Source organism: Dothidotthia symphoricarpi (assembly GCF_010015815.1).
Source record: "Dothidotthia symphoricarpi CBS 119687 unplaced genomic scaffold P153scaffold_25, whole genome shotgun sequence".
Classification (NCBI taxonomy): domain Eukaryota; kingdom Fungi; phylum Ascomycota; class Dothideomycetes; order Pleosporales; family Dothidotthiaceae; genus Dothidotthia; species Dothidotthia symphoricarpi.
Window position 1 is genome coordinate 492,324 of NW_022985032.1, and position 24,712 is coordinate 517,035.

Genomic DNA, 24,712 nt, shown 5'->3' on the forward strand with positions numbered 1-24,712 from the left:
GAACCCGGTTCTCGGATCCGCTTCGCCGCGAACCAGACAGAACATGGAAGCAAACACCACACTTACGGATGACATTTTTGGTCAACGAAGCCTTCGATTTCTTGCTCGTGCACACACATACATATATACATGCGTTGATCGTATTGAGAATGAAACGAATGCTAAACTGAAGATATGGTAAGAACAAAACTCCTTGCTTCCTTGCTTTCGTCCTGCCTGGACTTCCTGTCGTCCGTGTGGTACGCCAGAACGCCGTGAAAATCTCCATCTGAGATAGGAAAAGGAGTAGTATGTAAAAGGGTATGGAAATATGCATTAGATGCGTACGGGTTCTCCGCTGAATGTCTCGTTGTCGATTCGATTCGTAGCATATCGTGTCAAGTCGTTGCGATGCGTCTACTTTGTAATAAAGCCGAGGTAATCGGCAACAATAAGCGTCACCATCCTGTTCCTTGTCAGTTTTCTCTCCTTCACAAGCACACACAAAGGAGGGAAAGACTTACGCATGCGGCGCAATACGCACATAATACGTGCCAAACCCACGGTAAAATCTCAACAACCCCTCCTCCTTCGTAACCTTCGCAAAGCAGTCCAACATGCCCTTGTACGGCAACGTACCGTCAGGCGCCCTAGTCTGTTTCTGCAGCCTCGTCTTCATAAAGTCGAACGGCAGGGACAGGAAGCTCGCGAAGAACCCCGCAACCGCAGACGCAGCCAGCGTCTGATTCCGGCTCGACAGCGACGTGTGCTTGAGCTGGTCTTTTGCCTCTGAGAAAAACGCTAGCTGCCCGAAGTTGAGCGCCATGGCCCGCACAACGGTCGGATAGCATCCGGCCCAGAGCCGCCCCACGCCCTCGGCCTTGGATATCCGTGTGAGTGCGTCGATGACGGAGGTGTAGTTCGCGCGTTGTGCGGCGGGCTTCAGGCCGTCGGATTGCATGCGGATGAGTGCCAAATCGGCGGGATTGCCGACGACGGCTGCGAGGCCGCCCGCCGCGAGACCCGCGCCTGCGCGCTCCTTGAAGCCGACTTTCGTCCCGTTTTCCTGGGCGCGCACGGCGAGCGATTTCATGAATGTGTCGAAGAAGCCGAGGCGGGCGGTTGTGTAGACGGCTTGGCGGAGGAGGCCGGCGCTCAGGCCGGTGTAGAGGTCCATTGCTTTCCCCGAGGCGATGATGTCTTTGAAGATGCCGATGGGTGTGGGTTTTGGGCCGGTTTTTACGCCCTCGCCCGCGAGTTGGAGACGTACTTTTACCATGTCGACGGGCTGGATGACGGTTGTGGCTGTCATGCCTGCCAGGCCGCCGTTGATGAAGGGGAGCGCGCCGCGCATGAAGGGTGTGTGGAGGAAGTCTGTTGTGGCTTTCTTGGGGTTCTCGGCGGCTTTGGACATGGCGGAGGATGCGTCTGAGAGGACGGCTTCGGAGGACTGTTTTGCGTTTTCGAGGGCGCGGGCGGCAGGCATTTTAAATGTCTGGGAGGTGACGGTGGCTGTGGTAGACATTGTCAATCACAATTCCTCTTCCTTTTCCTTTTCCTTGTCTGTGAATAGCAATGGAAGGGAAGTGTGAGTGTGGAAATGTGAAGATGACCAGAACGCAGAAGCAGTGAAGTATGAAACTCAAAACAATGGACAGAAAGATAGGACACAACTACGCGATTGTATACTCCTCCATCACGGCTCGATTCACACTTCTGTCAAGCCCAAGTGCAGAGCCTCGCCGAGCGCGTCGCATGTAGCCCAACGGCCGCGGCCGTGGATGTCGGCCATGACATAGGTACACTTGCCAGGCCTAATCCTCGACACGCAGAAACTGTCGATGCGACCGAGCGTATCGATCCACGCACGGCGGACGCTTTTTATCCGAAGAAAGCCGCGGAAAGCGGTTCGAAGAGAGATCGGTAGCTCACCTCTTGCGTAGGATGAAGTGGAGTCCCGCGCCAAGGTGGAGTGGGTCGTCGCGACTTAGAATCGGTTAGACTGAACGTCGCGATAGAATGGTCGCAACTTGAAGACAGATGGAAGAGACGATGAGTTGCAAGTGACCGGCGAACGAGGCTGGAAGAAAAAGGATATAGAGTGATAACAACAGGTTATGGATGGTCGCGCATGTGTGCCTGAATGAGGGGTCTGATGCCATTTCCCCGCATTACAGAGCTGGCTGGAGGGAACTTTTACCAACGCAGCAGACGCTGAGTGGTACATTTTAGGGTTTCACGGCGGATCGATGGGCGCAGGCCAATTGGACGTTGCTCATTTGGCATGTACATGCTGTTGTGTGCTGCGACTTGATGTTTGTGTCAAGCTCGCGTTGATTGTCGCATGTCACCAACGTCAACGTGTTGTCTTCTTCTGCGATCTTGGAGTCGATATTCAATTCAAGAAAAGCGATCCATCCCATCTCGCATGGATCCATGGTTTGTCGCAAGTTCGGCTGTCAGAATGTCAGGCATGAGACGTGACGTGTGTAGTTGGCCTTCAACCAATCCCAGCACTTCCCATCCTCAACACCAAAAGTCTCACTTGAGCTCCTTCACACAGCGAATCAGCAACCCGCCTTAGGAAAGAAGCAGATGCAGGAACGACCGATTGTAGTTTGTGAAAAAGGTTGAGCTGTGGGCTGAGGTCATAATGCCTAGCCATAATGATGGTGTAAGTTTTCACATGCGACAGACAATACAGGCACTTATCCGTATGCGCGGATATGCAAATCGTTCTGTATTCGTGAACACATGTTTGACCCGCCTTACTGGTGGATAACCGAGTCGAAATAGTCTCCAAGCGTTGGGAGTTGGATTGCTGCGCGGCTGGTGTTGTCGTATCCGCGGCCGGCACGTTTGCTCGAGACGGTGAGACGGAATGAGGCTGAGTTGAGCACCCCGGAGATGCAAATTAGAATACCGTGTCTGGGAGCCGGCGGTCGACACGGATATAAAATTGTAGAAGTGGATGTTAGGTGTGGATATTCGGGATGTGGAGGGACGGACACTGAATCGCGCAGATGCTGAAGAAAGAAAGAACTTTGCGCATGTACAAAGCTGTGAATAACTGGGTTTGATTGCCATAGGTTGATTCTTTCGAGTACAGATTACCTGCGCCGAGTTGAGCTAAGCGTTGCAACATGTCAACCTCATAGCTCTCCCATTTACTCGTCCTCGTCTTCATCTTCGTCTTCATCTTCATCTTCATCACTCGGATCCCCCAAGTCCTCGATGATTGAGCTCTGCGGTGGTTGTTGTGAAGCAGGGGCCTGCATTCTGGAGGGCACCTTGAACTTGTCATCGCTACTTCCATCTAGCTGGACAGGACCGTGTCTCGGAACTGCGATCTCATCATCATCATCGTCGTCGTCGTCGTCGCTCTCCGCCGCTTCTTCCGCATCTGCCTGTTGCAGACGCCGGATTTTGCGGGCGACGATGGGATCGGTGCGTACATCGGACGCGGTGAGCATCTGATGATGCGTTAGCGTATGGATTGAGGACATGTTGGTTGAGATGAAGAGCTTACCTGCGAGCACCCCGTGCAAGGACACTCGATCGCCTTCTCGCCCATCCCTCTTTGTCCACCTCCGCCAACCCGATTACTACTGTTCCTTATCATATCCAAGATAGCATTCTTCTCGAAAGTATGCGGACACTTCATGCTTGTGATAGGGTCTTTGTACTGTTGAAACGTGATGGGACATGTTGTGCTCATCTTCACCTTGTCTACAATGATATCGTCGTCGTCTTCAAAGGCGCCACGCTGTGTGTTGGTGACGCCTGGGGCTGGCGACCCTGTCTCAGTAAACCATGTGTCTTCGTGTCCGAGCGCAGGGCCGCTGTCACCGTACATCGCATCGTGTACAAGGCCCTTGAACGCACGGTAGTCATTGTTCCTTGCGTAGCGCGCTGTGAGGGAGAGGGATGTGTAGTCGTCTTTCTTGCGCTGCATGCGATCTGCGTACATCTGGCTGACGCCTGTGAGCGCTACACGTGAGCCGTCGAGAGGCGTAGGACCAGGTGTTGGACCGGGTGTGGGTTCCTCGTCTTCATCCATGGCCACATCCCCGTCTGCGTCCAGCCTCTGGGTTTGCGACTGCCGCTGTGTCGCACGCTGTGTCATCTGTGTCTCGTACTCCTGCTCTAACTGCGCCGGCGCGTTCTGCCTCAACCACTCGAGCGCGTCCTCAATCCTCTGTGCAGCGACGCCCGAATCGATGACCGCCCGCATGCTCTGCTCAAGTTCATCTGTAGCATCCTTGACTTTCTGCTGCAGCTCGCGCATCTCACGCTCCTCCTCGTCCTTGGTATCGAGATTCCTCCCCGCATCCCATTTCTTTTGGCGCCGTTCGATATACGCTGTATGTCCGTGTAACATGTCATTGATATTCTCTGCAGCGCTGCTGATCGCACCAATGGCACTGTTGCTATGCTTTTTCAGGTCTGTCCGGCCTTGGAGAGTTGCTATGGCTGTTTTCGCAGTATCATCGAGCGGGTGCGAGGGTTTCTTGTACGGTGGGAGCTCGTCTGCATTGTTTCGGCCGGGCGTGGGTGTGGGCGTAGGCGCGACGGATGGCCTGCTTGGTATTGATCTCGCCGTTGATTGACGATATCGGGACGACATTTCAAGGTACGCTGCTGAGGCGGAGTCGCGTGTCGAAATTGGTGTCGTGGTGAGACGCGTATGTGGGGCGCTAGCGCGTCTTCACATGACTTCCATTCACATTGTTCAAACTGCATCCAGAACAAGATATTCAACTCAAACTGCATCTGTGACAAAGACGGATCTCAAGGCTACTCTCACTGTATACCCACCTCACAGAAGTATCGATGCCGATTTGATACCAGTAGAAGCTTCAATGCCTTACTACAAATTGTCGACCAATAAGCAGTACCTGGTAGTGCGTATGGCTTTCAAACTCACCGATGGCATGCCAACATGTGAGTATTCACAAGCATGGCGTACGCAGTTTAGCGCCCTCATGGCGCCTAAGGAAAATGCCGCATTCCCTCACCTTGATGCAAAACCTCCTGTAGATTTTGATTCAAGAAGACAGAGTGAAGGCAGTGGAATCAAGTGGGTTGTGCATATAATTTTGATTCGTACGCTGCAACCTCCTACGTCGCAGGTTCTCTATCTCATTCTATGCCTCCAAAATGCGCCTCCCAGAAAAAAATGGATATCGTGAGCATGAAGAATATGCCAAGCAAGAAAGTAAATCCCCATTAACTAAAATTGATCGTAACCCGTCCGTAAACTCCTGTCACCATGGTCTCTGCTCGCACATACTACGTCGGAATCTAGCCGAACCGCGCGAGCAACTGTATCGATTGCTGGTCCTGGTGCCATCGTACGGTGTCGTGTGATGACCAGTCTAGCTCCTACTCATTCGTCCCCCAGTGTTGAACACACCGTGCAGCAACGAAACATAGATCTCTTTCATCTGATAAATAGCATCGTGTCGTAAGCTGATTGTGCGCCTACTTCCCCACGCTTGTAATTGTCGTTGTCATCTTTGGGACCTTACTCGACATTGGCACGCCCTTCTCAAGATCGCGAGTCTGTGTAGGTTTGCTGTTTTTCCCAGGTGGTGGAGAGTTGAGACGGATTCCTGTTCTTCGGTTCTCGCGGTTCTTGGTGTTATTAACGGTTGAGCGACCGGTAATACGACGTGAGGCACGGCGAATGGACTGTCGAACGTCCCATTGACGTTTCTTTGCGAGCCACCAGAGTGATGCAGAGCCAACTGTAAGATAGTCAGTACTTGATCTCCATCGTTAGTGTATGAACAGGGACACATACTGCCTCCAATGACCACGACGACAGCGACGACAATGATGGCCACCAGCCCACCACTCGACAGTCCAAAAGCGCCCTTTGTTCCTCCTGCTGCGCCAGCATCATCTGGATCTACGGGATTGTCCGTCCCTCCATTGTACCCCGCAGCTGGTAGCCCAGTCGCTTGACTTGAGTCTTGCGCAAGCACGAGGAGAGGGAACAGAACAGAGAGAAGAAGAGCCTGGCTCATGATGGCGCGACTGAAGTTGTGTTGCGACGAGGAAGGATCAGATGAATAGACAGACGCGAGACGGTGGTACGAGAATGGTGTGGAAGTTGCAAGATCAGATAGAGTTTCTCGTAGGAATGTACGTCAACTCGCTACCAGGACGAAGGAGCATCTCTATACTCCGGACCCTGTTCTGCAAGGCTGCATGTAGACCAATAACCCCGCGAGGAGAATATACTTGGGCGGCTACCATGCTTGTGAAAGCCAGGTCAACTACCGGTAAACGTGGTGCCGGTTGCTTTATTTAGAGATATTAACAGCGAGTTGTGATGGCTTGGATGAATAGACTGTGCGGATTGGTAGATGTACGAGTTGTGTCGGCGCGTATGGTGTTGAAGGAGATCACAGTGCAGCGGGAAGCTAGGGTGGATTGAAAGATGATTGGGCCGAGTCTTGTGGCGATCTATGCAACCGCCAGGCCTTGTGCATGCGTGCACGCTTGCGTTTCAGGGGCGCACTCAAGGACCGACTCTTCCTCGTCGACTGCAAAATGAGTGCAGTGACATGTGGCATCAACAAAGACGATTTTCCAAGTCGATGTCGGCGATGCCGTGCGGGGTTACTGCACAAGCTCGACCGAGCGGCGATGGCGACTCATTGAACATCGAGCGCGATTCGTATGATGGACAAAGCGACGAGAACAAGCGAAAGAGGAGGAAAACACTAACGCAGCTCCTAAGCATGTTGTGGTGCTCATCAGCGCGCTTGTACGCTGCAGTGCTGCGTCCTGTGGTTTCTCGTGACAACAATGAGGCTTGAAATTAGCGCGAGAGACACGTTATAGACGCCAGGGACACGCCTACGCTTGCGGCTACTCATTCCTGGCGTCGTCTAACGCCAAACTGACGTTGAGGAAAGACAGAAGAGTGTGATAATAGGACCTCATGCTAAAAACGCTGAAAGAGTTGGGATAGAAATACTTCCCAGGAAGAGGTCACAAGAGATCAGGGAAATATCGCGGATGAACATGAGACGATGTTCATGAAGTAGGTGCGATGGGAATGACATGGTGGCTTCCCCGCAGGCAACAACCATTGCAAGAGGAACATCGGGTTGTAGACGAAGGCTGGGCGAGGTCCTCGTTGTGAGACTGCATTCTCGCCGGTGTAAAAAGGTTCTTTTCCTGTGTGTGATTCTAGTCTGGCCGTTTGTTCGTCATCTTCGTTCGCAAAGCAGACTGATGTTGCTGGTTCGCGACTTCCGAAAGGAAAGAGCAGAGCTGCAAACCTCGCCACTCACCTCAACCATCACTCCACTCCCACTCTCCAATCCCATCTCGTCCCGGGCGTGCGTCCTTTCGCCCTCACTCACATATCTCACCTCGATCTCAGTGTCTCGCCTGTTCTGACTTTCGCCAACCATGACGACTGAGGCCTCACAAGGGAAGCAACCTGCGAGGAAGCACAAGCCATCTCACCTTAGAAATGAGATTCGCCGTGAGTCAAGTGATAGAGAGGAAATACCAGAAAGGATCGTGGTACAGGTGTACAACAGCGACGATTTCGTTCCAGAGACTCAGCCGGAGGAACGCGTTGACTGCAGCCTTCGTCTCGATAACGGATCACAACACAGCGAAGGCTCCCTCAGTCCCAATGACTCTGCCTTCCTGAAGCGAACCACAGTAACGAAGAGCACGGAGATGTCTGCTCCCGCCTCATTCGGCTTGACACGACCCAAGTCAGCATCGACATCCCAGGCGTTTACATTTGCAACGCCGAAGAGGATGACTGGCAAAACCCCTTCAGAAGAGAAGATAGACTTTGTTGATCCGACTGAGAGTGCTATTGAGCTGAGTGAGAGTAAAGCAGCAGATGGTGAGTTAGTGTTTGCAAGTCCCGAGACGTGTGCTGACAGTCCGTTAGGTGATAGCACAGTTGCTTCCTCCCTGACTCTCTTCCCTCCCAGCTCTATCGACAATGCGCAGCAAGACACCACGAAATTGAGCAGTGCCGAGAACGCGAACAACCAGCTCCCAGGTCCTCCAAGGGAAACAGTTGCACCTCTTGAATCACAGAGAGATAGCCCGGATGTGTGAGGCTACCTGCGCTATGGCTAAAAACTTACACTGACGCTTAACGACAGAACTCAAGGGCCTAGTTCTAGTTTCGGAACACCGCCTTCTGCACAGCCCGACCCAAGGTCAGCTAATCGTACTAAGAAGCCGCGTATCAACAGGATCACTGGTAAGAGATTGAGGCATGGCAAGAGAGCTCTGCGTGCACAGCAGCATGATACCTCATGGCCACCTCGATCGACCAGCATCATGGACATCCCCCACCAGTCGCCGAGTAGCGCTCCCTCCATACCTGACGGTGCCGTCAGTTCTCACGACTCAGGGTCTCGAGTGAATGAGCATGGTCATCGAATCTATGAGGCTTTTCACGAGTCACGTCCAATTACAACTCACCATGAAGTTGCACAAGATCAAGCTGATCACGGGGAGACCACTTTCGGTCACCTGAGTGGTGATCAAGTTCCTGCAGCCACTGTGGAAGCCTCCCTCCAAACAGCCACCTGTAGCCTATCCAGCAACACTCCTGAGGGTCACAACTTCGGTGCCACTGAGAAATTGTCCCATGTCGTTCTGGAACAAGCACTCAATGACCTTCCTGAACACTCGCCTCGTGTTCCTCTCGAACAATTTCAGATTCCCCTGGAGCAATTATCGCAAGCTTCTCTGGAGCAACCTACTCAACCCTGGCTAGAAGGGCCGTCACATGTTCTTCTTGGGCAACTGTCTCACCTTTCCCCGGAACTATTCCGCGCGGAGACATCCCAGGAAGTACATCCCAACCCCTGGGTCTCTACCAATAGTATGCCAGGAACTGTGCCGAGAATGACAACCGAGCAATTGCTACAGAACGCTCATCATGTCAGTGCGAGTGTCACTCGAAAGCCAGTTGTCGATGACACTCCGGCTGATTCAATTCTGCACGAGGTTTCCGGCCGCACCGGGTCTCAACGAGTGACAAAATCGCGGAAGAAAGGACGAGCTACCAATAGTTCTCGGTCGACCATTTCAGCAGCTGTAAGCCGAGGTCAAGGGCTATCCACACCTTGCGTTATCGATCAATCTTTGGAATCTCTGAGGTTGGCACTTCTCACGGATCGATCTCGATTGCAACATGAGCAGATGACCGAAGCGAAACATTTCGAAGACATGAGAACCGTACTCCAAGATGCGATCCACTCTCAACAAAATACTATCATCGAGCTGAAGGCGAAACACCAAGAGAAGAACGCATCCGTCGTCCGGCTGACTGAGAAAGCCAAGACAAATCAGAAATACGTCACAGGCCTCCAGAAGGATTATGAGAGGCTACAGAAGTCAGTCGCGTCTTTTCAAGATGAGAATACGAAGACTCTGAAGCAGAAGATGGCCGAAGTTGAGAGTGAGAAAGAGTCCTTGCGACAGGAACTTGAGGTGACTATCGATGCGTTGTCCAGAAGCCAGAAGAATATGATGTCAACAATCCAAGACCTCTACATGCGCTGGGTCATGTCGGAGTCTAAGAAGAAAGACCTTGCCGAAACTCTCGACCAACAGAAGATGATGTGTGAGGACGAGAAGAAGAAGCGCGACGATCTGGAGAAGCAACTCTTGTCCTCCGTTCAGACTCTCCAAAACCAACTTGGCGGCAGTTTCACTTCACTGACCGAGAAGCTTGTGCAACTCCAATCGTCTGTGGACAGAGTTGCTGCTGACAACGAGCGCGATGCTGGGGTCAAAGAGTGCTTGAATACGTTGAAAAAGATCCAGACAACTCCTTTTCTTACCGCCAAAGACGTGCAAAAAGCTGAAGGACTTTTGCGCTTCATACACGACAGGTAAAATCAATGTTGACTAATTGGCGAGTGGTTGACTGATTCGAGGATAGCGTCGATTCGAAACTCGGTGCCCTATCTGGAAGATTGGAAAGCAAGATATTTCCTACCCAAGAAATCCAGACTTACATCGACGATCAACTGCAGAGACTCCGGGGTGAGATACTGAAGTACGAAGAAGTCGTTGCTGAGAATTGCGAGGCCCTTCGGTCAAATGGTTTGCTCAACAAACAGTTAGAGGTCCAGCAACAGTGCTGCCAGAAGCTAGATGAGCAAGTCAAGGTTCTTCAGCAAACTAAGGTCAGTCTCATAGCACGTTCGGCTAAGCTCGAACGAGAGTTGCAAGACCTCAAGGACCTAGTCCGCGATCAGAATTCGAATCCATCTGAGCTAGAGCGCGAGATTCTTGACCTTCGTAGTTACCTGGAAAAAGCCAAGGATGATCTCAAAGCGGCCAACACCAAAGCTGAGGAGACAGAAAAGGTTCGGGAAGAGCGAGAGAAAACCGGACTCGCGTACAAGGTTGGGCCGTCCGTTGCATTGATTTTCAACGTCTCTAACTCTTCGTAGAACTGCTACGAAGAATGTAAAGCAAAGTTAATCGAAGTTGGTAAAAGAAAGCAGGAAAAAAAGGCTCACGTCGCGAACATAGTCGAGCTCCACGAAAAGGCCATGCAAGATTGCCGCAGGACTTTTGACGAGCAAGAAAGTGAACTCAGAAACGACGTACATTGTCTCACCATCGAGCGTGACGAGAGGGAGGGTATGATACAAGAACTGAACAAGGAGGTGGACGCTGCAAGGGTTCGACTTCAGAAGGAGCGCAAAGAAGCCAGTGCGGTCGAGTCCGAGCTCGAAGTTATTCGCAAGGAGAAGATGGAGGTCGAGGCCAAGCTGAAGATTGCTCACGGAAGTCCGTCCAAAGCATCAGAGCTCATCAACTTCAAGGATCGACTGCGACGGAAGTCCGATGAATTGAACTTCAAAGCGCAGGAGCTCGACGATTTGACGCGCCAGCATACGGACTTGGGCAACAAAACGATGCATCTCCAAGACTCTTGCGATCAGTTACAGTCCCAGATATCCCAGCATCTTCTCACAATCGAAACCATGCGTCAGGAGTTCCATGCTCAACTGTCTGAAGAGCGAGAGAAGGCTCAGCATACACTTGAGGTAGCTCAGGATCAGAATGGCATTCTCGAAAATGAGAAGCAGAACCTAGAGGCATGTCTTGTACAGGCTCGGATGAATGCATCCGAATCAGACAGTGCCCAGACCGTACTTACTAGCGAGCGAGACGATCTGAAGCGGCAGATTGATGAGTTTCGAGCGGCGAAGTGTGCTAGCGACGCAGAGTTACTTCGTGTTCGAGCTGAGATGGCCGAGAAACTCGGAGAATATGACAATACTCTTCGCACGGAGATCGATGATATGCAGCGGCAGTTAACGCGATCCAACGATACCTTGAAGGAGTCTGAGGCCAAGAGCCGCCGTATGGAAGTCGAACACCCACAGCAGCTCCGGGCATACCAGGAGAAGGCCGAGAAGCTGTACGATCTACTTGTGAAAGAGTCGGACCTGAAACTAGACGAGGCAAGAGCACATATCGCCCGGATCAAGCCATCCCGAGGATCTGATTCATCGGTGTTGTGTGGAACGACTTCATCTCCGTTGCGTAACATCCATGCGGGAAGAGCGAGGAAGAAGGTCAATCGCGAGAACAATTCTGTTCTGGATGTCAGGGGCTCTTCTACTGCACAATACATCGCTGCTGAATGCACACCAAAAGCAGCTCGATCTGAACTCCCGCATAATCAGCACGATGATTCGGAGGAACTTCTTGGTCTTTCTGAGTTCCAATATGATTTTGAAGCTCAGGAGCTACCGGATGATCACGATGTCTCTGTAGTGGATCCCTCGGCCGAAGAGGTTCAAGAGACACAGGAAGTCGACGGACTATCCTTGTTCCAAGCGCAAGACGGAATCTTGGGCCAAGTCACCCATGAGAAACCCTCGAGTCAACACTCCAGCTCAACGGGCTTGTCTACCATTGATTCTGAAGAGATGACGCAAATGCAGCAGCAAATGTCGCCTCCAACGACTCGTGAACGTCATTCTAGCGCCGCCGGGCGACAATCATCCAAGAGCTATAAGACGGAGACCTCAATGCGACCGGATGACATGCTTGCAGCAGACTCCCATTCGTCTTTTTCTCAGGACCGACCGAGGTCGCAAGCCAATACAGCTTCTCGGATGATGCCTCCTCCTGGTACAGTTTCACACCACTTCGACGAGCGCGGCCTCGTGCATGATGCTGTGGCAAAAGCAACTGCCCAGCATATGATGTATGATGGCGTGAGAAATGATCTTGAGAGTAGCCACACAAGATCTGCATATCCTCGGACTACATCAGAGCAGATTAACGCTTATCTGGACCCAAGGCTCCTTGACCGTCATGACAGAAGCCGTGATGGACAGCGAGCGTCGGGTCATGGCTCGAGCCAAAAGAGGAAGAGTTCTGTCAGCCAAACGGAACGACTCCCCATCTACAAGAACAGCAGAACCTCAGTTCAGGATAATTCACCTCATGCGTCATCGGCGTCGAAGGGTTCCTCGTCGTATCTGCCAGGCTCACCGAGAGCAGCACCCCATGGAAAGACTCTCTCTAGCTCTCTGACTGTTACGCCTCGAGCGTCAAACCGAGCTTCGTCGTCCGGTGAGAACAACCCTTCTCGCAGACAGCTGTCGTCGTCGACTAGAGCCCAAACTGTTACCCCGGCACGCCGATCCTCCAATCGTCTGACGAAGAGTAAGTGTAAGTCCTTGGCCGCCCCTCCACCCGAGTTGTATGCAAACTAACATGGACCTAGCGGGCAAAAAAGATATGGACGGTCGCTTCGGCGAAGAGCTAGCCAGACGACGATGATTATAGGAAGTGGCGGCTGCGACAATTGCGACACTGCCACCCTGTTCCGCATTCCTGGGTTTGTTGTTGAGTCGCGGTAACGCTTCCCTGAACGAGTTATATTTGCCGTGGACGTTGAGAATGTCTCTGCGGTGTTCGTGACCGTCGGTGACCCACGTAAGTTTCTGAGAAAGCATACGAGATTATCGTATTGACAATGTTCAGAATGACTTTTTTACGAAGTTTTGGACCACATTATCGAGCATCTCTACGGGGTTACCACATAACAATCAGAATCTGCCGTAGATATTTATGAGGTATGAAATAGTGTATACACTACGCTGGGTGGATGTGAAGGATCGATCTCGCGGAGCAAAGCGCTGGGTGGGGACACGGGCTGGTGTAACGATTACGAATATTAGTGAGCGTATGGATAAGGTCAATATAGCTACTTAGCAGAGCCAATGCAATACACTGGGCCTCAACATTGTGTGTAGTCTTTTGCGTTTTGTGATCGTCTACAGCTTGGCCATACTGCGTATTTGCCTCCTCTCGACGTTCGCATGCTATGTTGTTACCAGCGGCAGCGCTGGACTCGTTTTTGGGGATCCGTGCGGTAGAGCCTTTGGTTTTGGTAATGTCCTTCAAAACTTTTCTCCCCAGCAACACACTTCCTCCCACACACCGAACCACCAACACCAAAAAATTCTGGTTCAATACTCTCAGCTCTTATTGTTCTTCCTCTTTAGACTCATCTCTATCTCTGCTTCTCCTCCTCGCTCTCACCTTCGCGACTCACTATAGACTGGGCTGTCCGCCGCTCCGAGCTGCAGCCTGCCTGGTCTGTACAACAGCCGCTGCAGAGCGGCCACGGTCAGTGTCCCTGGCCTCCATAAGATGCAACTGAGCGAGCTTCGGCTTTCTAGTTCTTTGTCCGAGGCTGCGTTGTAAACGCGTTGGTCTTGGTGGTGAGCTCTCTAGCTCCAGTGCGACCTCTCTTCTGCGGGCAATAACAGCAGCAACAAAAGTCCTGAATAGCTTCACGCAATCAGTCAGAAAGTAAGTCACACTACTCCACAGTCAGCTCAATTGCATCTCGTATTCAATGGCGTGATGCGGCGGTTCGGAGTGGCGTACCTTCACAAGTTCTTGGACTCATGGTGGCGTGCTGGGCGGCCGCAACACCTCGATTGCCTATACTTGCGATCCAAGACGTGGAAGCAAAGGAAGATGATTCTGACAGAGCTGACAGTTTCATTGTGCTGACTGCGCTCACAATGGCGGCCATGCTGATCGCGCACAGCTGACATGTAACAAAGACCACAGCGGGGACAAAGGCGACAGCACGTGGGGTGACGAACGACCTACATTGTGACCCGTACGTTCACAATCGACCTCATCGCCCTTGACGTTTACGCAGAGGTCGAGTCGCCCGTCGAAGTGGTACGCGATGCGGGGTGAAAGCTTTTTGTAAGGCAAGTTCCATGTGTCTGGCAAGACTGACACCTCTTTCTGCCTGGAGCTTGGTTATTTCTTGTACTAACTTCAACGTGGACAGATCATACCTTCTTGCTGGCTGGCCTTTGCCAGTCCTTCGTGCAACACGTTGCTGCCCTGCGATCTTCTCGACGACACCAAAACACACACGAGACTCTTGCACCTTGTAAGCTTTTCCCCTTCCACCACATATACACGGCTATGGCAATTGAGTACGATCCCTCATATCGTACTCATGACCCTCACCAGCCAAGAGTGAAGTCAAACCGCGGTTTGTGGGTCGCAAAAAATTCAAGTGTAATATATCTGTTCTTAAACCATAAACCTCCGATGGTTGGAGTATGAAGTTACCGCGTCGACGTCGGGAAGATCCATGTCCTAGTGGCCATCCACAATGAGGCACATGGTATCCCGGGCTCGTACAAGACCCTTCTTCTGACTTTTTCGCTTTCTTTCGACTTTCGACTTCGTGTTGACCAGTTTCGCAGGGAACCTTTCCGGTTGTATCAAGATCTGCAGCTGCGATCTCTCTTGTCTTTTCCCACATACGGTCCGCAAGAGTGTGAATACGGTCTCTGCCATGAGACTCGCCGACGAGAGCTGAGGTCAGTGCTTCAAGCGCGGCATGTGTTCGGACCCGACAAGTCATGGCGATAATCTTGCAGCTCCGCAAATCAGGCTGCCGAACATCACGGTGTTGACTGCTCGCGGGTTGCAGCACCGTCTCCAGGTTTGTGTTGACTTCGAAGGCGGGCTGATATTTCTTATTCTAGATCAGCCGGCTATTGCAACGACTCTCCGCATAGTGTGCCCTTCTCCTGATTGTCATGAATGGCGCAGGGTACTTAGGATACTACCCTCCGACCTTGGGATTCCATTGGATACTTGAACAGTGTTGATGCAATAACATGATTGCATCTGGCTTGATGGCTTTGAACGCGTTGCACTATCACCAAAAGTAAGTACCCTTATCCTTATGTTTGATCCCACCTATCGCGATGATGACGCTACATCCGTAGCAGCTGTTGTTGTACTGATCTCCATGAAGTCACCTTGCACCTGACGCACCTCTCACTTCTTTTTTACAGCACTGGTTTTCCGGAGTTGATGCTGACAAATTCACAGACACCGAGACAGTCCTCATGAATGAGTAATTGGGGTCGTCTGCGGTCATCTGCGGTCATCTCCTTGGACGTCAGTTTCTCGTTCTACGCATACTCAACTTCATGTACGCTTGGTTACAAACTGTCGGGTCGAGCTTCCACATAAGGCATCGGAATTCCTCAATATCTGTTCAGAGTATTGCAACCCCTTCCCTGCATCATCGTCAATTCATGGATCAGCTGACGACAACGTAGCAGTCCTCACGATTCGCTAGCTCCAGGAGCACGCTGTCTTGGATCTGTATGTATGGCCTACTTTCCCTTCCACTTGCCAATGATGATCCACGGTATTGTTTCTGACGTTTGATGACGTTGACTTAGCTTGTCTGAGGCCTTCAAATCTTCCTTTTTAGCATGCACGACTTGAAGAATCCAGTTAACGAGTTATCAGCTACTGTCTCTGCATCTCCGTGCTTGCCTTCACCATTTGAGACTGTATCTTCTTGATCTCAATGGATGTTGTATGCCAAGCAACCGAACAGGAAAAGCAATGTAGTCTCAGACCATACTGAAGGTAAGTCAGCCACCCTCTTTTGCTAATTGAACCCTGGATATGATGATACCTGTTCTTCTCTTCCTTCTTCCGAAAGAGCTGGCGGTGCTTTTGAAGATACATGACACTATTCTGAGTCCTCCTTTGCTTGCCCAAACGAGTAACAAGTTTTCGAGGGATATTGCTAACCGATCAAGCTAGGAAGCTACTCTCATAGAAAGCTCGTGTCTTCCAATTATCCTGGTGAGTCTTCCTTCTTGCTGTCTTCATTGCCTTGCATGGAAGGCAGAATTTCGAGTGAGTGAAGGACATTCAGCACCAACACTCATCCGATTGCTGACAATAGGGATGTAACTGATGCCATATGCGCATACAGGCGGAATACGAGTACATCTCTCATGTGTTCGTGGATGTTGTTCGCGACTCACACGCGACTCTCTTGACTGTTATTCGTCGAGAGCATCCGATCTGCAACAAGCGGTTCGGCCGGGATCCCATCGCAATGCGACATGTTATTCCATCTCTGCCATCTTTGCCATCTCCATAGTCGTTTGTTGGCGTTTTTGCAACTGGGGCTGCTTTCGTGGAGGAGTATACGCTCGTGTTCACGCGCGGCGATGGCGTTGAGAAGGAGGCGCCTGCTCAAATACGGTTAGCCATCCGAACTTTGTCAGATCTCTCCTCATCCTTCACGATCTCTCCTGAACACCTCCCCATCATGTCATCGGCGAGTGCTGCATCCCAACACGACACGTCTGTGAAGATGCAGAAGCTTCTACAAACGAGGTGGACGCATGCTCGCCTACTTCGTGTGTGACAGCTTACTTCTTCCGAGTTTGCTGACGATCTTGATGGCCACACTCCGAAGCAAGACCAGGCTTGTGTACACGATATGGTGTTGTAGGCTCTACCGCCATAACACACACCACCTGTGTATGTCGCTGTTGCAAGCTGGTTCTCACGGTATTGCTGAACACGCTCTCCGCTGCCAGGGCGAGTTATGCATCGCGCTCTTTCGTACCCCTGGCGAGCTGTCTCTTTCTCTCCAAGTATGCAGGATACCACCTGTTGTTCATCCTTCCGTTTCTCGTTATTGTTCCTATCGTTTGGCGATTCGGTCTCTGGATGCGGCCCAGGACGACCGAAGGTGAACACTTCATGCGGCGCTTGCCCTGAGCTTTGTCAATCAAGTCTCTTCTCGTCCTGACATTCTCTCTACGTGGCATGTATATTGGTAGGTTCGGCACGGTACGGTGTGACGCGGTAGACTTCGACAAACCCCGGGAGGTTATACAGCTTCATGACGGTCTGCTATCGCGCAAGAGGTATCGGCCCGCCTTGTGTACTCGTGTCCGCTTCGATCGCGTTATCTACTTGAATGTCGTCGCCGTGGGCGCACGGGGCTTCAAAAGTCTGGGAGGTTCGATTAAAAGAGGTGGGGAAGCCGTATGCTGCCAGTATTCCTAGACATAGGGGCTTCGAACGACTGATACGTACATCGCGCGCTGGAACCTCTTCAGTATGTGCCAAATGTTGTTATCCCCACCGGGCTCGCAGGATACTCTACCCCGCAGCATCATGCTGGATGGTCGCGCGCCGGTCCGCATCTGCTTTGTGCAGAGTTTGCCGATGGCAGCAAACATACCTGATCTCTTTGTGCCTCATTGAATCAGGTCGTAGCTCCAGATTACCGCCAGCTTCCCCGCTGTGTGACTTGAATGAAGCCTCGTGGGCTGTCCGAGCCTGCACGATTCTGTCTCCATCTTCAGTGCTGATGACGCTGTGCGGATACCGAGGAGGTGACAAACCTTGTCGGACTACAGATTGAAGAATCCATGCGACGTTCAGTATGGATGGTGTGTAGTAATAGGTTGTGCCGATGAGGAGGAAGCTAACGAGTCTTTAAGGTAAGCCATCAGACACATAACCTACTCACATGGCTCAGGTACTGCTACGTACGTCCCGGCTGCTGGCTACCGACAGTCCACGATCTCCATCGCCTCCACGCTTGAGACCATATCGCCGCTTGAAGCGCCTGCGCGGCTGACCGCGTCGCTGCTATGAGTGCGACCTGCTCATCCTCATGGGGACTAAGCATATCGTTGGCGTGGTAGATGAGTATCCCTGGAAGCCTTCACATGCCCCTCACTTGTAGCTCATATGGATCATAGCTACTTGGTGTGCTCCTGGGAAGAGTTGTCTTGGCGAGTGTTTGGTGTTGAGGGGAGGGCTCAGATAGCCCGGTGTCTCGCGGAGTCACTGCAATGAAGAACCACAAGCAGTGCAAGGTCACACCAAGTCAGGAAAGTCTCTAGAGACTACAGAGCTACCTACGAATATATCCCATCACTCTACTATCTATCTCTTGGTGTTGCAGCTGCTCATCGTAGCCTGTAACGTACTGCCGGCCCTAGTCTGCTTCCATTGCTTTCTGTCGTCACCGCACACAGGGTCTGTGCCTAAATCAATATAAAAGCTCTCCTCGCGTCACTCCCCTCCATCTCCCCAACAATCTCTTCTCACTTACAATTCTACCCACCACATCAACAACAACTGCCCATGGTCATCCACCATGCTCTCGTAGCTGATCTACCTTGTCTCTCTGGTTTGCGGCGAGCTTGAGATATCGCTTGAGTCTCCGCCGCTGCCACCAGCACACTTCCTTCAGGCTTGTCCTGCGCACTGAGTGACATACAGCTGCTAACTCATGCGATTGCTCTGTCTGGCAATGCTACTCCTCCCAGCTCAACTGTAAGTACACCCCGCTATTGACTGTCACTGACACGACGATGGTGTCGAGTCTCTACCCTACTGATAACACCCCGTCAGTGACACTTGTCTGACTTCACAAGAGTTTGCACTTCTCTTGAGTCACACATTCACATCCATGGCAGAAGAAGCTACGGTGCGGTTCCTCATACCGTCACTTTTCTTCGTCTCTCGAGACCTGCCCAGATCAAGATCGCAACCACAGCCACAACCCACGAAGCAATAAGGCCGTCACTACATCACACATTTGCTATACGGGTCTGTCGGTTGCATGGTTGCAGCGAGTGTGGTTTGAACATGTTCCCGAGATTGTCAACGTCTCTCTTCTAAGACATCTCTATGGGTTCATGGTAACCATATTCGTACATTCATCTTTAGGTTGATGCCTTCTAGTACAAGTTGTCTTTCTCCTCTCAGCTTCAGCTAACGTGCTCAGCCCGGTGTGGGTAGCTACACGCTGAGGGGTCGGTCTATCAGACTGTTGCTGGAATGGCGTTGCGTTTGGATGTGTCTGGGATCGAAATAGGGTTTGGTTGTGTTTTTCGAATAAGAATCAATTCCTGTTTATCAATATCATATGTGCACCTTCTCATCTTCGTTGATCGTGACATGAATACGTACCATACTTGCTTCTGCATGACTGAACTAACCATTTCGCATCTTTCTCGCGTACGAGCCCTTGGCCTTTTGTGTATCCTTCTTCTCCACCACAATCCATATCCTACCACTTCGCAGCCCGGCCTCCAAAAGCTCAATCAATCAAACTACGCCCCATTTGCAACTGATTCGGCGCCTCAGCCAACTCTAACTTTCATTGTAGATACACGTGAGAGAGAAGGAGTGTTTGCCGACCCGACAACCTTCCTTCCACCACCTTCTGTCCACCGTCTCCCATCCACCACGTTCTATTGTTCGACTCATAGTCTGTACTTTCCTTTCTTGTCTACTACTCTCGTCCACTAGAAACACACGTTGTCTACACGCCGTCCGAGGCACTCAGCAGGTTTCAAATTCGCGCGAACCATATATAGGTCCGACATTTCCAATCCGCCAAGCCTCACGGCGACGAAGTGACAGCAACTTGGTTGTCTGTGTCCCTTTCACATGAGCCCATACTTTCGCAAAGCAAAGCAAAGCAAGTTCTTGCACTGTCGCCATCGTAGAAACAGGGCGCTTGTTTTCGCTCTTTCTATCAGCGCGTAGTCTGCCTTGCCGTATGTTCTCAATATCAGTACGTGTGCAGTGAGTATTGCCCTAACTTTAGTTTACGCGTCGACGTCATCGTTTACCAACTGCACACCAGCTTTTGGACAGTAAGGCTGACTTGATAAACAGACAGTTGAGATCACTTCTTTGCCCGAAAAGCGAAAGCCCGACTCGGGAGCGTTACAAGACTCTGGTTCTGTTCCTCAACGCCAGTAACACCCTCTTCCACACGTATGCATTCAACAACTTCAGATGCACCCAAAGAACACGATATTGGACGGGGTCTAGGAGAAAAGAGCCGAGCAGAATCTTCCAATCAGCGGAAGACAACATGATTCACGAAGATAACAAAAGGCTAGATTCGGTTGGGAAACTGTGGAAAATTGAGTACAAGCTATATTGCTATATGCAGAAGATCTCTAAGAGTCGGATGCCAGACAAAGTATAATCTCTTTGATCGACAACATCCAACTCGGTGCGTCAACGCCCGTCGGTTCACTGGCATATCAACGAGAGGACTCTAGAAACGGCGAATAGATACTCCTTCTCGTAACCCTCCACTACCATCAATGGGGATAGGCACTCATTGGCCACGGTGGATGCATCTGCAGAATCACAAAGCTGATAATTTTGAGCCTTGGAGAAATATGTCAAGGGCAGGCTGAGAGGAGGCAAACACACATAAACTCTCAAAATAACAAGGTACAGCAAGTGTTGTACCCCGAGAAAAGACATAGCACAAACGGACGTGCTAACGAGTGTAGACATTTTCAGAAGGTAGGGAACCGCTCGGATTTGTCCCAAATTATCAACGTCTCATTGGGCAAAACGACTTTGACACTTTTCGAAGCTGTACTCGTAACCGATATGCAAAGCACGTTGCGATGTTGCCTATGCTTGTCCTTTCGACGGGTCTGACGACTAACGAGGTACCCAGTGAAGGTTCTCGCAGCTCGACCACACCACCACAACCTCAACATCCGCACCCTCCATCCCATCGTAACACGAGCAACATCAAACGTCCAATCCAATCTACGCAACCCCTGACCAACAAAGACCCGCCGCACGCGCCTCGGTGCACACAGTGATTCACAGCATCCACTAGCGCCACTCACGTGCCAGGTGCTGCCTTGCCCTCCGCGTCCACGACAGCTGCACCACAACGCCCCAGCGACGGCTTTATGAGTTCTACAGTTGCGCTTTGCTTCGCCTTCGGGCTTTTGGTCAATTTGAAACGATACAGAGAAGATTAGCATGGCCCCTGCACTAAGGATGACACGCTCAATCAAAGAGAAGCTACCATTTTTTTGCCTTTTCTCTGGGCCTTTTGCGCGCCTGGGCGACGAGTTCGAAACCGCGTGTCGGCGGCGGCGGGCTCTTTTTGCGGCTTTTTGCCGTATTTTTGCATGGGGAGGTCACTGCGGACGTGTTTTTGATGGACCTGTGGTGATGGATGCTCTTCTATCAACAAGATGTTATTCCATGATTTGGATACTACACTGTCTCTCAGACTTACATTGCTTGCTTGGGTTTCTCTTTTGTTGTCGACTGTCTGATGGATTTGCCAGTGTGCAATGGCAATTTTACGCGTGGCCTGCGCAGGGACATAGTGAAAACCAACTCGTTGATATCTTTTCTTCCGCGTCCAGCACAAACGCAAACACCCATCGTTGGTTGGCCATCCTTGGGCATGAGATGTTTTAGATGCCAAAGTCAAGAAGAAACGTTTTAACAACTATATGTAACAAAACAAACTTTTCTTAGATTTCCCACGATAGTATCAGGAAACACGCTCCCGTATGGTGGCGCATAACACGTCGGCACAAAAGATCGATCCTATTTTCCAGCATTTTGTATATTCGTAGTTGGAGATAGCCTGCGCTTTCAATTCCATGGAGCGATGTAGGAATAGCCTAGCTTGGGTGCGCTGATGCTCTTCACCTTTTCATCGACACAACCCCTTCTGCAAGTCACAACTTGGACTAAGCGCAACACCAGTTGTTTTGTAACAAAAATGAATAGATTAGTTAGATAGTGAGTCCATGTACTGTAATGTAATATATCTCTGTGACGCGGAGTTCCTTCAACTGGCCGAGCCGGCATTTTTTCGCGCTATCTGCCTTCGTACTCGGATCTGGGAGGTGCGCGGATTGAGGTATGAGCGGCCGTTTCAATCGAATGTGTAGAGTATAACTGATATGGCGGAAGCAATGTAAGTGGTCTTGCGCAGAGCAGACCGAAGGAAGGATTTCCTGGCGTCCTTTTCTTTTTGGATACATCACCATGCTGATTTGACTTTGTTTGCAAGTACTCCCCGGGTTATGGCGATATCGCGGTGTATCAATACCAGACCGCAACCTGAGATCGCAACAACATAGAAGATGGAGAAACACAGCAAAATGCTGATCTACACCTGCATGAGAGGGTACCAGGTGTATAGAGCAGTATGCAAGAAAATATTGCTGCCATCGTTGCGAGAATCCTCTGTAACGCCGAGCCATGCTGTGTGTATGGTACAGTGTGCGCATATATGCACGAGTCCCTCCGCTCTCCACCCTCCACGCTGATGTCGCAGCATCAAGTGCTCGTATCCCTGCCTTCTTGCCTTTCGAGTGAAGTTCATTTCTTAACCCTAAGCCCGACCCATAGCCCCTCAACCCTTCTTTCCTCGCTTCGCTTCGAGGAACAAGACTTGTTTCCGCACTGCCATCTCGTCAGCCCTGTCACATGCCTTGCACTGCCTCTTTCCAACTCCATGGTTGTTCTTTCCCGAATTCACCAGGTTGACTGAGTAGCGAGCGGGTACGTGTGGCTCCAACAACTATCGCGGGGATCGTACCAATGGGATCGTATTTCAGCATGCTCAGCGGTTGATGCGCGCGCGGTCTCGACAATGTGCGGTAGTACCCCGTCATCGCCATCGAGATGAGGCGCACCATGATGGTGCGGGACTTTGCTATTCACGACCTTGTCAGTTCATTCTCCTGTGGAAGGCGCTGCTAGACTGGGCTGCCGGGAGCATTTTGGAGGGAGAAGCGCGAGCTTGGAGACTAGGCAGCGTACCTTTCTTCGCCATTGCGACACGGGTTTGGGTGTGTTGCTGGCGATGACGGTCGCGGGACAAATGTGAGGTTTCGCGGATGGATGCGAGGTCTTGGCGGCAGATCTGCGGCTCAATGAATGCCCAATCAGAGGACTGTGAGGAGGCGGGCTTCCGCAACACCAATTCTTTACGAGAGTGATGCATTCTATTTGTATGAGATATCTCACCCAGACAGGATCGAATAGATGGAAGAGAATTTCCGACCTTGGAGGGACTCAATGGTTTTATCATTTATCGAGTTGTGACTTCGAGCGTGAACTACAGTCTTCTTTTGCGCCTTCTTCTACATTCGATATCAGCTCAATCACTACCCATCTCTCGCTTTAGATATGTTGTTCATCTTATGATGAGCTGTGTCAATTTTCTAGCAGGCGCATAACATGTCTTCCTTTCTTCATTCAATCAACGCTCGACTCTATTCTTCTGTAACTTGACTGTTTTTCGCTGAAATTGTTTCCTCGTCAATGCATTCTTCTCTGCATCAGCGCTTACAGGATTGACTCTTACGTCTTTGGACTGTCGCTGGAGCAATCGCACCTCGTCTTGCTTTATTTGCGTTCAAGTTTCAGTTTCGGCCCCCAAATATCTGACCTACCTATATACGGCCTCTCCATCGTTTTGATACGTGCTAGACACGCTCTAGAGCAGGTGAGAAAGGTCTGGACTACGTTACCAAGATAGAAACATTGATCAATATGCGCCTGTGAGAATACTTTTCCAAGTAATAGAGTTGAGCCGCCAGAACTACACGCGATAAATATAGGCATCTCAGCGCGTTGCGAGACGCGTAGCGATACAATTAAGCGCTGCATCCACTACCTCGGAAGTTGCTTTGGCATTTCTGATGTGAGTCCAGACTTCCGCGCTGGTGTCTTGATGAGAAACCCGCGCCTCCAACACCTAATTGCACCGTTGGTGCTGATTGGCTTGCAAATTGGGACATTGTTTCGTATTCGGAGCATCGCTTCCTCGGCCGCTATGGCAGTTGGCCATCGTGATGCCTGTCAACACCATGGCGGAACCGTTCGCATAGCCTTCCTTGTACCTGCACTGCCTTATGGCGCAACACCATCAAACACAACCACGCCACGAACACCTTTCATCTCCTCAACGACCAATCCTGAGAGCTTTTTCTGCCAGCCCCCAAAGCAGCACTGCCCTGCGCTTCGTTGCAGCGTCCCCCTGGATTACTGTGGAGGTTGGGTTCGTGATGGACCGTGTTAGAGCGACACGTTGGCACTGGAATCAATTCTTTTGCGGGGAAACCAATTGAAGATCGATGAGTTGGCAATCCGGTGGTGAAAGGCCAACGAAGATCAATGCGCATGTTTCGAAACACAGACAGATGCCAAAGTGCTAAGAATTGGATTGACCGGTGAGGCTGCAATGCATGCAAGCTGCATGCACGAAGATGCGCCGGTGTCAAAACGAGTCGGTGAAGCTCCATTCTCGCCTGCACGCTTGCACCAAAGTGGGGTTTCAACGGCGAATTGCGAGGATGTTCCTCACATGATCGAGGCCAATACAGTGCTGGCGCAATTGTTGGCGATGAATGCCCACTTCTTCCGCTGTCAAAATGTCGCGAAATGACTTTTGTGGTGAGGCGTTGTGGGGCATTGGGCGCTGGATTATCGTGTACGGCAAGGAAAGGCCGGAGAAAGGCGTGATCTGGGGCCGCTCAACGTTGCGCACGCTCTCGCT

General features: G+C 51.1%; 9 protein-coding genes across 9 annotated transcripts; 1 reads left to right on the top strand and 8 right to left on the bottom strand.

Moving 5' to 3' along the window:
- Positions 1-77: 77 nt before the first annotated feature.
- Positions 78-377, bottom strand: P153DRAFT_371313 (uncharacterized protein). Its single transcript, XM_033669244.1, has one exon. It carries the CDS (start codon positions 369-371, stop codon positions 162-164), a length of 210 nt encoding a protein of 69 aa, XP_033518404.1. The 5' UTR covers positions 372-377; the 3' UTR covers positions 78-161.
- A 19-nt stretch (positions 378-396) lies between these two features.
- Positions 397-1,504, bottom strand: P153DRAFT_303458 (mitochondrial 2-oxoglutarate/malate carrier protein-like protein; the record flags this gene model as incomplete). Its single annotated transcript, XM_033664516.1, has 2 exons — positions 397-445; positions 504-1,504. The coding sequence occupies 2 exons, from the start codon at positions 1,502-1,504 to the stop codon at positions 397-399; spliced, it is 1,050 nt and encodes a 349-aa protein (XP_033518405.1).
- A 1,545-nt stretch (positions 1,505-3,049) lies between these two features.
- Positions 3,050-4,618, bottom strand: P153DRAFT_371317 (uncharacterized protein). The gene is made up of 2 exons (XM_033669245.1): positions 3,509-4,618; positions 3,050-3,452 (listed from the first exon to the last, which is right to left on the bottom strand). Exons 1-2 carry the CDS (start codon positions 4,358-4,360, stop codon positions 3,147-3,149), a joined length of 1,158 nt encoding a protein of 385 aa, XP_033518406.1. The 5' UTR covers positions 4,361-4,618; the 3' UTR covers positions 3,050-3,146.
- Positions 4,619-5,119: 501 nt separating this feature from the next.
- P153DRAFT_371318 (uncharacterized protein) lies at positions 5,120-6,368 on the bottom strand. Its single transcript, XM_033669246.1, has 2 exons — positions 5,786-6,368; positions 5,120-5,729 (listed from the first exon to the last, which is right to left on the bottom strand). Exons 1-2 carry the CDS (start codon positions 6,009-6,011, stop codon positions 5,464-5,466), a joined length of 492 nt encoding a protein of 163 aa, XP_033518407.1. The 5' UTR covers positions 6,012-6,368; the 3' UTR covers positions 5,120-5,463.
- A 1,042-nt stretch (positions 6,369-7,410) lies between these two features.
- On the top strand, positions 7,411-13,068 carry P153DRAFT_435623 (uncharacterized protein; the record flags this gene model as incomplete). The annotated part of the gene is made up of 6 exons (XM_033673161.1): positions 7,411-7,864; positions 7,913-8,081; positions 8,133-9,878; positions 9,929-10,397; positions 10,446-12,690; positions 12,746-13,068. The coding sequence occupies 6 exons, from the start codon at positions 7,411-7,413 to the stop codon at positions 12,799-12,801; spliced, it is 5,139 nt and encodes a 1,712-aa protein (XP_033518408.1). The 3' UTR covers positions 12,802-13,068.
- A 510-nt stretch (positions 13,069-13,578) lies between these two features.
- P153DRAFT_361637 (uncharacterized protein) lies at positions 13,579-14,926 on the bottom strand (the record flags this gene model as incomplete). Its single annotated transcript, XM_033666999.1, has 4 exons — positions 13,579-13,818; positions 14,149-14,296; positions 14,346-14,456; positions 14,511-14,926. 4 exons carry the CDS (start codon positions 14,924-14,926, stop codon positions 13,579-13,581), a joined length of 915 nt encoding a protein of 304 aa, XP_033518409.1.
- A 1,569-nt stretch (positions 14,927-16,495) lies between these two features.
- On the bottom strand, positions 16,496-18,031 carry P153DRAFT_435625 (uncharacterized protein; the record flags this gene model as incomplete). The annotated part of the gene is made up of 5 exons (XM_033673162.1): positions 16,496-16,688; positions 16,759-17,105; positions 17,431-17,438; positions 17,579-17,750; positions 17,893-18,031. The coding sequence occupies 5 exons, from the start codon at positions 18,029-18,031 to the stop codon at positions 16,650-16,652; spliced, it is 705 nt and encodes a 234-aa protein (XP_033518410.1). The 3' UTR covers positions 16,496-16,649.
- Positions 18,032-21,900: 3,869 nt separating this feature from the next.
- On the bottom strand, positions 21,901-22,657 carry P153DRAFT_142844 (uncharacterized protein). The gene has a single exon (XM_033662119.1). It carries the CDS (start codon positions 22,434-22,436, stop codon positions 21,936-21,938), a length of 501 nt encoding a protein of 166 aa, XP_033518411.1. The 5' UTR covers positions 22,437-22,657; the 3' UTR covers positions 21,901-21,935.
- Positions 22,632-22,984, bottom strand: P153DRAFT_391051 (uncharacterized protein; the record flags this gene model as incomplete). The annotated part of the gene is made up of 2 exons (XM_033670997.1): positions 22,632-22,864; positions 22,972-22,984. 2 exons carry the CDS (start codon positions 22,982-22,984, stop codon positions 22,632-22,634), a joined length of 246 nt encoding a protein of 81 aa, XP_033518412.1.
- Positions 22,985-24,712: the final 1,728 nt, after the last annotated feature.